General features: G+C 37.5%; 1 protein-coding gene and 1 pseudogene across 2 annotated transcripts; both read left to right on the top strand.

Moving 5' to 3' along the window:
- Positions 1 to 133: 133 nt before the first annotated feature.
- LOC135583142 (protein EMSY-LIKE 3-like) lies at positions 134 to 7,167 on the top strand (annotated as a pseudogene). The gene is made up of 10 exons (XR_010498884.1): positions 134 to 514; positions 2,982 to 3,184; positions 3,279 to 3,399; positions 3,494 to 3,738; positions 3,830 to 3,941; positions 4,135 to 4,202; positions 5,563 to 5,807; positions 5,891 to 5,959; positions 6,039 to 6,102; positions 6,708 to 7,167. The product of XR_010498884.1 is annotated as a protein EMSY-LIKE 3-like (transcript).
- A 710-nt stretch (positions 7,168 to 7,877) lies between these two features.
- LOC135672059 (putative invertase inhibitor) lies at positions 7,878 to 8,414 on the top strand. Its single transcript, XM_065180511.1, has one exon. The coding sequence runs from the start codon at positions 7,878 to 7,880 to the stop codon at positions 8,412 to 8,414; it is 537 nt and encodes a 178-aa protein (XP_065036583.1).
- Positions 8,415 to 9,539: the final 1,125 nt, after the last annotated feature.

The raw sequence follows: 9,539 nt of genomic DNA, 5'->3' as shown, positions 1-9,539 counted from the left end.
TAGCACATACTTAAATATTAAAATAAAAAATATTAACCACTACAAATCATTTAAATTTTCTACAGTATTATATATAATACTTAAAATAAGTTGAGGTTAGTGCGACTAGTCATGCCATAAGATTCGTGCCGTGAGTTTTGGGAGATCAGTGCGATTAGCTTTGGCCGTTTGGCGGCCAACCTTTTCCCATCCGCTTCTTTGAACACACCCTCTCTCTCTCTCTCTCGCGATCTACCAAATTATCCCTGGTTTCCTACGGCGCGACTTGAATCGTTGATTGAATGTGCTCTGTCGAGCCAATTTGGATATCTTCCTTCGATGATTCGAAGTCCGAATAACTTTGGTGTCAAAGGGGCGAATCTCTCAATTCTCGTCGGATATTTGTTATAGCAGGCGAATTGACTGTATCTGTGTATCTTTGAGGTGGTTCCGGCGCATCCGAGAGTTGTCTTGGGAGAACATTGGCTTTTCCGGGAAAAGTGATCCATGGAGTATGACCCATCCGATAGTAGCGGTGAGTGGCATTGACGTTTCTTATGTTGAAATGGTCGTTTCCCATGCGAAGAAGGTTCCAGATTTATTTAAAATGTTGTTTTTTTCACTTGGGATGGTTGGTGTAGAGACTTGCTGTGTTAGCTCGGTTACGTAGTGTAAGTGATGCAAGATTGGGTCATTAGGGTTTTGAGCTTGATTCGTTGCCATTATGGCTTAGGTTCTCAGAATTATTTTCTAATTTCACGTGAATTTCTGCTTTTTAGTTTGTCTTTGCTAGTTTAGTACTTAATTTGAAGCTAGAATAGAGTAGGCTTCATCTTCCTGTGGGATTAGGTTTTGCATATGGCTCCCGTATGTTTCTGTGCCTTTAAAGCTGAATGATAAAACATTGTGAAGCTTACTCTCTTTCCTCCATATGATGTTTAGACTGTCAAGCTCTTTTTTTGCAAAACAAATAAGCTTTACTGTAATTATCGCTTTTATGTTTCAAAAACTTGCATTTAAAATAAAGGGATAGTAGGAAGGTTCAGCGAATTTGCAAACTTCTGGTACAAAAGAAAGACGAACCTGAGGACAGAGTAGGCAATGATGAAGAGAGATCTGGAAGAAAATGTTATAGTTGTCAAAGGAATTAGTTGTACAACTGTATGTTTGCACCTTGTGTTGGCGGAGTATGTACTTGATTTCACAAATTTGTAGACCTTTAATAGAATTAAGCCCCGGTGTTAAACAGGATTTTGTGAATATATGGATCGAATAGTTTAAGAAGCACAATGTAGTGAATTTGAATGGCCATAAAAATTAGTCTAATTATAGATTTTATTGTATCTTGTAATCTCGTAGTTTTATACATTCTTTAATAAAAATTGGAACTTGATTACCTTTCTGGAATATACTAATTTGTTATCCTAGGAAAGAAAATATCGACATAATCCTAATTTCAAATTAGTCTCCATTTTTGTCAACAAAATTATGGTTTGTGTCAATTCTTATTTACTTTAGATCATGATGTGAAGTATAGACACGAACCACATTCAGGAGGTAATGTTGGTTGTGCTCAGGACATTGAATGAATATTTTCAGAGGTTGAGGAACAGTATTAAACAATGATATCAGAGCAAACTAGCCCTTTAGATTGTTGTTAAGCAAAATGTCAACAACATGAAAAGCAATATTACTTAATTGGTATGAAGTACATCTAGAGTGGCAAAAGTGAAATAGGATGATAATTAACTGATATAAAGCACGTAAAGAATTATGGTTGTCATTAGTACCATAGACGACTTGTGATTATAGGGTCAAACCAATTTACCAAAGGTCCAGAACTGAATATAGTTGCAATGTTGTGCAACCTGACGAACTCAAAGAATCATATTTGGAGCCCGGTTGATGCCCATAGTTTCATTTCAAATATGAGTTCGGATAAACTACAACTTCTTCAAGTCTACACTTAGTTTAACTTTGTTGAGCTTGTTTTGCTTTTTCTTATTTTCGTTAGACTATGCCATTGAATTAAAATACTGATTCTCAGATCATCAATCAGTTTCTGTGAGCAAGTACCGAAAGTGCATGCTTATCTGTTTCTTGGAGTAGTTGTGGATCACTGGAATTTAACATGTTGTCATACTGTTCACAGTTCATCCCACCCTTTCTCTTGGACATTGTGCCTTTCTTGGTTGTGCTGTGTTTTTTCTTTTTTTTCTTTCTTTTTTGGTGTAGACTTCTTCTTGGGGATTACTAATCAACAAAAAACTGGGGGAGCTGTAGCCAGTGAACCACAATTAAGGACAATCTTTTAGTATTTGTATAAGAATTAATATATATTATGCTAATGTGGAAACATTTGTAAGATATTGCATGGTTTGCAAGTATACATGTGGGCAAAGGATGTGCTATATTTTGACATTGATCATCTTTGAGTGGAAAGTACCTGCCTTCTTGCTTGGTATATCAAAATTTAACCATATGTTTATTTTGGTGCTAACATTAGTGGACATATCAATCAGGGTTACATGAGAGATTGGAGTTAAATGGCTGTCTAATGTGGTACATCTTGTCAAATTTCCTGGATGTAAGTCATTTTCAAGGTTTCTTATAGAGGCTGTTGTTACTAATAGATGGTGTACTATTTGTTGCTTTGCATTTACATATGAAGAGTTCAATAGTCATACGCATGAGCTTATTTTGTGGATAACTTCTATGGTATCAGGTTTTCTTTCTGTAGAATCCATCTTTTATTTTTTTAAAAAAAAATGGTATAATCATTATTGCCACTTGTGTAAGTTGTCGTCATTTCTGGAGAAGTACCAGTGTGATTTTTAATGTATATGTCACGCCTTTTTTATTGCCGCTACTTCCTTAAATCCCTTACAAGTTGTGGTGTATTGAATTATTATAAGCTTACCTGCACCTACTTTCTTTTGAACATTTCTTTTTCCGACTTGCAATATGATTTACTGATTTTAATATTGTTGTGTTGGCTGCAGGAACTGATGATGATCTTCCACCATCTCATTACAATAGGGGTGCAAGAGGAGGACGTGTATATGGGAATGGAAGAGCTACTTTTGGTGCTATTCCATATTCTAATGCACCAAATGATATGGAGGTCCAAATACACTGGCTTGAGCAAGATTCATATAGTTCAGTTCTTTGAGCATTTAAGGCTCAATCTGATGCCATTACTTGGGTAGTAATCCACATAGTTTTCCAAATTGATATAATGCTGTTGCTGTCCATTTTTCAATGCTTATGTGCCATTTTATTGCTGCGTCATGAGAAAGTTTGTCCTCAAGAGAAGGAAAGTCTTATAACTGAGCTCAGAAAGGAGCTGAGGGTGTCAGATGAGGAACATGGAGAACTGTTAAGCAATGTTAATGCTGATGGCATCATTTGGCGAATAAGGTATGTAACTAAGTGTGCTAGAATCTACATTCAGGACTATGTTAAACATGTTTTAACTTTCTTTTATGAACTGATCGCTTGTGCTAACTCTTAGGAATGGAGTCAAGCAGGTGGACTCCAAACTGGAACGCTTAGTAATTCTCAACCAGAAATAACAATACCAAGTCCTACTGTATCAGCATCTTGAAAGAGGCAGAAGACATCTCAGCTATACCTTCTCTCACATTAGGTGCACCATCTCCTGCTCTGCAATCACAGCTTGCTGCTTCCATGCAGCCATCATTATCAGCTTCAAAAAGAGGAGCTGCTGCAGGAACCAAAGGCAAGAAGCCTAAATCAGTAAGTTGTTAAGTTGTAATAATCAGTTATCTTTTGAAATCTCTTTCTGACCTAGATGTTCTTTCCTGATAATCTTAACCATAACTTATAGGGATGCACATAGCCCGGTGCATCTTCTGCAAAGTCCATGCACTACCCTTCTGCAGGTCTCAGTGGGAGGGGCCAAATTGCCAATGAGAACTATTCTGGTGCTGTTGTGGCAGGTGAAGCTGCTGAACCAGCATCATTTGATCCACTAATTGGTTTGAAAATCATGACTAGATGACCTGAAGATAATAACTTTTATGAAGCTGTTATAACTGACTATAATCCAGTTCGGATGTTCATTAATCAGTATATATTCTATACATGATATGGTAAATAATCATCCTCAAATTTTTTGGCATTGTTGGCAAGGTCTGCATGCTTTAGTTGATGATACTGACATGTATAAAGAGACACGGGAATGGATCAATCTCAAAGAGGTGAGTTAGAAGTTTTCTATAGCTTGGTTTCATCATTTTAATATTTATTTATCTTCAAACAAACTTGCATGGTTGACAATCTGATGAACCTTTAAAAAAGAAACATCATGAACTGAAGCCTGAAGTACTTCCTTTTGGACATTAAAAAGGAATCTCTTGCTCTTTGTAGAAAATAAATGTCCTGTGCTTCTGAAGCTATGGCAGCCTTGGCTAGTTTGTTGATTGAATTCAAAATTTGTGCTTAGTTGTTCTCTACCTGTGCTGTTCATAATATGCATACAAGTAAAAGACCAAATATGCTGTATAGCATGGAGGTTATCATATCCATGGGAGAGCTAAAGCTTGTGAAAGTTTTCATTAGAGCTATTCGTTGAATATATTAAGGTCATATCGGTGGAGTTAGCCTTTGGTACCAACCTAAGGATATGCATTATAAAGTTTCTTAAAATATTTGATAGGCAATTGTGTCAATAGTTCAAGCCGTAGTTTTAAATGCTCAATGATTAAAAATATACATGCTGACAATTGGCATAATGATGCCATGCTGCCACTTGCATGCCAATGTCACCAATTTTAGATTGAGAGGGAAGAGAGACCATATATAGTATTAGAACCATATTTGATATGTTTGCTTTGAGTTTCTTGACACTAAACTAACCCAGGTTTGGCTAAATCATTCCAGAAACCCAATTTGTGTCGCATCTCAACATAGTAAAAAATCCTTTAATGTTAAATCCATTTGTAATTTTGGGTTGATTGAAGCTGAACCAACCTGGTTAATGGTGGAAATGCTGCGAAACAAAAGAATTTTTCATCACATTCCAAATTGTAAATCGTTTAGGGTGCTGTAGTGCCAGAAGCATGCTACACAAAGTTTCATTGTGCCAAATGGTAAGTCAGATCCATAATTCAAGCATTAGTATTAAATGCCACTAGAAAGATCATAAATGCTATTATGTTTTGTTGTAGCAATCAGTTCTGGTGTGATATGCTCGACCTGTAGCAGTATTAGATAAGACTGATTGGATTTTGGTGGATTTATGGTTGTAGCTCAAATATTGATTAGAATCGGCCATATTTAACCAAAGTAAATTGGAGCCAGCTGATTTTTGGCCAGAGTTGAGGGAGTTAGACAGCTGCCATAGGTGGCAACCATAGAATGGAAAGGAGTGATGTAGAGGAGAAGAAGCAAAAAAACCCTAGATCAAAATGGGAGAACAGAGGAGTATTTGCATTAATGATGCGACAATCCTTATTCTTCATAGATATTATGACTCCTCCATTTGACTGAAAAGAAGTATCGTTGTTGCCATTATGTAGGAGCAGCTTTCATTCAATCTAATGAACCACATGGTTGCAGATTTGTCCAGAAGATATAAGATGGGAGGTTGAGGAGGACCCAGGCATTGTTCTTCAGTCTGGTCAAGTTGCATCATGTCGTGGGGTTAAGAGGACCACAGCCCGTGGTGGTGGCATTCCAGGTGCAGGTAGGGGTAGAGGATCACTGAAGAATCAGAAGAAAGATTTTCTTCTGTCCCAAAATAGCATTGCAAGAAGAGAACTGGAAACATTGAAATACTCCAAACTGACACTCTAATAAAAGAAGTATGTGTTTGGGATACTAAGACCATTGATTCTGCCAGACATAACTCATCTGATATTTTATTTGTCACTCTTGTGCATCCCAGGTAGAGAAACTTCTTGGTGCAAGTCATCCTGATCCTCTCGAGATTGAGAAAGCCCGGCAAATGTTAGAAGTATGTAGTTATAGAACTTTATTGTGAATAGCTATCTGGTTTCATGAAAAAAAATACAAGGTGTTTTGTTTGCATGTAGAAGCCTGAACAGGCATTGATTGATGCAAATGCAAACCTAGATGATGCCTATGATGGCGAAAGAGGTAATTACTGCCCATAATTCTGTTCAATTTTGCATGTGATGCTGAACATTGAAAAACTTAAATTTTTTGTTTATGTTATGATATTTCCATTATTTTTATCTACGAAGCTTTCTGAAGGATAAAGTAAAGTGAGTTGAACTTAGGAAATCGGCGGCAGTTATGATTTATGCAAGTAAAGCATACTCATATTACGGCAGTCACAATTTTTTCTCTTTTTTTGAGCTTCTAATTTATCCAGCTAAGAAAAAAAAAGATGATGCAATGGTGAGACTCTTGCTAATGCAAGGTACGGTGAGGGTTGATGTATACAATCTTACCCCTGGTCGTGTAGATTGCAAAAGGACAGCCCTACCATGACAAAAGGCTAAATATTTGGCCTAAAACTTCATGTTTTGTACTGTAACCGAATATAAATTACTTATTTTTATTTGCCAGCCAGAATCTTGTCTGATTTCTGTTCAAATTTATTTGGTTCCGCTAAGGCAGAGAAGGTAATCATTATGTTGCAACTTCTTTTAAGAAAATTCCTACATCTTGCCAGATTCTACAACTCTGTTTTGCTTGCAAAAAGGGCTCTAAACCCCTTGCACCATTTTGTTTTGCAGTATAGCCCAAACTCCAGTTCAGTTCTCACATGGCAAACCCATGGACAAAGATCAAGGATGGAGAAATCCAATGTATGGTGGGAACCAGCATGGAGCTAATTACAACCATGACATGGCTGTCGATGTTGGAGAAGGCTCTGAGGATGATCGAATGGTTGCAGGCAGTATCGCATTGGGTTACCAGCATCATGCTACTGATGATGACATGTAAGCTTGTAACCAACCTGCACTGAATCTTCCACCACATAGTATGTCCACAGGGATCCCTAACCATGTAAATTGCTTTAGCTAAGATTCATTTCTCACACGTGAGAAATTAATGGTGCCTTGATCCTTGGTTGAAAACATCTCCTGTATGAGTTGTTTTCATAATTGTATCTGAAGAGAGCATCTTGGGGAAATTTGGCCTTTGATCATTTCAGTGATAGATTATTATGCTCTTGTGAGTTGTTTTGCATTCTTTGTTTGTTGTTGGCTATCAGTAATGAATTTTGTTTCTGATATTGATGAAGAGAATTCAGAATAAATAAATATTTTATTTAAATTAAGAATATTTAAATTCTATTTATAGTTCTTAATAAAGTTCTTTTAGGTTTATTTCTTTTTCTTCTCATATTACTAATATTCTCTTTTAATTACAGATCTATCGATCTCTATATCTTAGATGATTTTTTTAAATTAATTTATGAATAAAAATATTTTTTTCAATCTTTAGTGTTAACTATTCACATTTCATCTCAATAATTTCATATCAATATCGCAAACTTTATAAATATTTTTTTAATCATTTAATATTTAGATGAGTCTAACTCTTTTTCCAAATTATAGCTAATTTACTTTTCCTAGCAAAAATTGAATCTAGTTTTGTACTTTGAATCCGATTTGGGATGCCTATTGAACTCATCGTAAATTTAGGTAACGGAAGTGGATCCGATTTAAATGGGTCGGATATAAATGAGTCGCTAAATTTGAGGCCATCCGGTCAAACCAAAACGCAATCTCCACTGATGGCGGCTCAGAAAGAAATGGTCAACGAATTGCACACGCCACGAACACCATTGACGTCAAGCCTGTACGTGAGGCTCGCTTTCTCGCCTTCCCTCTCCTTTGCTTCTTCTCCCATTGTCACAGAGAGATAGAGTGACAAGCAGCGCTTGAGTTCCTGCATCGATGGCCAAACCCACCGCACTCATTCTCACCTTCCTCCTCTTCCTCCTCCTGGTGTGGGCCGCCAGCTCCAACTTCGACGCCACCGCCTCATGCCGTTACGTCACCGCGCCCCAGCTCTGCACCTCCGTCGCCATCTCGTCTGCCGCCACGTCGGCCAAGGCCCTCACCGTTGCCGCCGTGACCGAGGCCGCGTCCACAGCCAAGCAAGTATCGGCCGCCGTCGACACCATCCTGGCCCACTCGGTCACCGACGCGAACCAGAGGGCCACCCTCGAGGTGTGCAAGAGAAGCTACGAGAGCGCGGTCGGAAGCCTGGAGAAGGCGGTCGAGAAACTGCAGTCCGGGGCGGGCTCGCACGGTGACATCATCGCCGACATATCGGCCGCGCTCACCGACGCGGGCAGCTGCCGCGACACTTTCAGCCAGAACCCCGGCATGGTGTCGCCGGTCGCCGAGGAAGCCAGCGTCCTCAAGAAGTTGGTCAGCAACAGCCTCGCCTTGGCCTCAGATTTGGGCGTTGACACGCCTGCCGACTGAGAGAGAGAGAGGAGGCAATATGTAATCATTAGATAGCAAAAGGCTAGCGAACTTTCGTGCTTGGCTTAGTAATAATAATATTTTGTATTAGAATAAACAAAAAAGATAAATTTCGATGTCATTCATTTTGATCGACAAAGAAAATAAAATCTTAGGGAGTTGTAAATTTAATTTGGTATCATTATGTATGAATAAAACATTATAGTGCATAACATAAATCTAAGATCTTCATGAAATAAATTTTAATTAAAATAAAATTATATATTGATCCATTCTTAGAAATCGAATTAACAAAGCAATGCTTTCCATCAAGGAATTAATTTAATTATCAATTATTGAGACAAATCTATTTAATAATCATGTTATATATTTCTCGTTGACAATAGAATTTAAGCTCATTATTAAATTATTAAGTCGAGTATATTAAATATGTTGATTTTTTTTATTATGATCCAATTATGACCGATCGATCTCATCAAATTTTACTTAATCATTCGACTCGTTCGAATTCGAATGGAACCGAATCATAAATCATGCATCGAACGTCAATACAATTTAAAAACTTAAACTCATTATTCTTGGATTAAGTCCGATAATACCCGATATAATTTTGATCCTCTAACAAACAGGTTCTTGAGAAATAATAGAAATTGTTGAGCAATTGCATGTCTTTGTCAGTTTGCTTGAGACAAATGAAAGGTTAAACCACATAAAATTCACATCTTTGGAGGCTTTTATTTGTTCATACTATGATAGGATGGACCAACTGAGAATCAAATAGAGGTCTGTACCACTAATGCCCTATGTTTTACTTTTACTGTCATACTATTATTATTATGCTATATTTTACTTTGTTGACTCTCTATATTGTTCTTTTGAGTACTATAAATCTTCTTCCTTGGTTCAGAATGAATCTAAAGAGATGACCAACAGGAGGCTAAACATACTCATTATCAGCAAGCTCAAATCAAGTGGAATTTATTTGAGCTTGCACCTTAAGAGTGTAGGAAGAGCAGATAGAAATGAGGAACCAAAACACAATAACTAGGGAAGTGTGAGAGCAACACAGTTGCCAGCCTCACAATCAAGTGCATTGACTCCTGCTGGAACAGCAAAATGAATGAG

This window comes from Musa acuminata, chromosome BXJ1-4, assembly GCF_036884655.1.
Source record: "Musa acuminata AAA Group cultivar baxijiao chromosome BXJ1-4, Cavendish_Baxijiao_AAA, whole genome shotgun sequence".
NCBI lineage: Eukaryota > Viridiplantae > Streptophyta > Magnoliopsida > Zingiberales > Musaceae > Musa > Musa acuminata.
This window is presented reverse-complemented; position numbering and strand designations above follow the sequence as displayed.

Excerpts from the sequence above, each read along its gene's own strand:
- LOC135672059 (XM_065180511.1), top strand. The coding sequence starts at position 7,878 with ATGGCCAAACCCACCGCACTCATTCTCACCTTCCTCCTCTTCCTCCTC.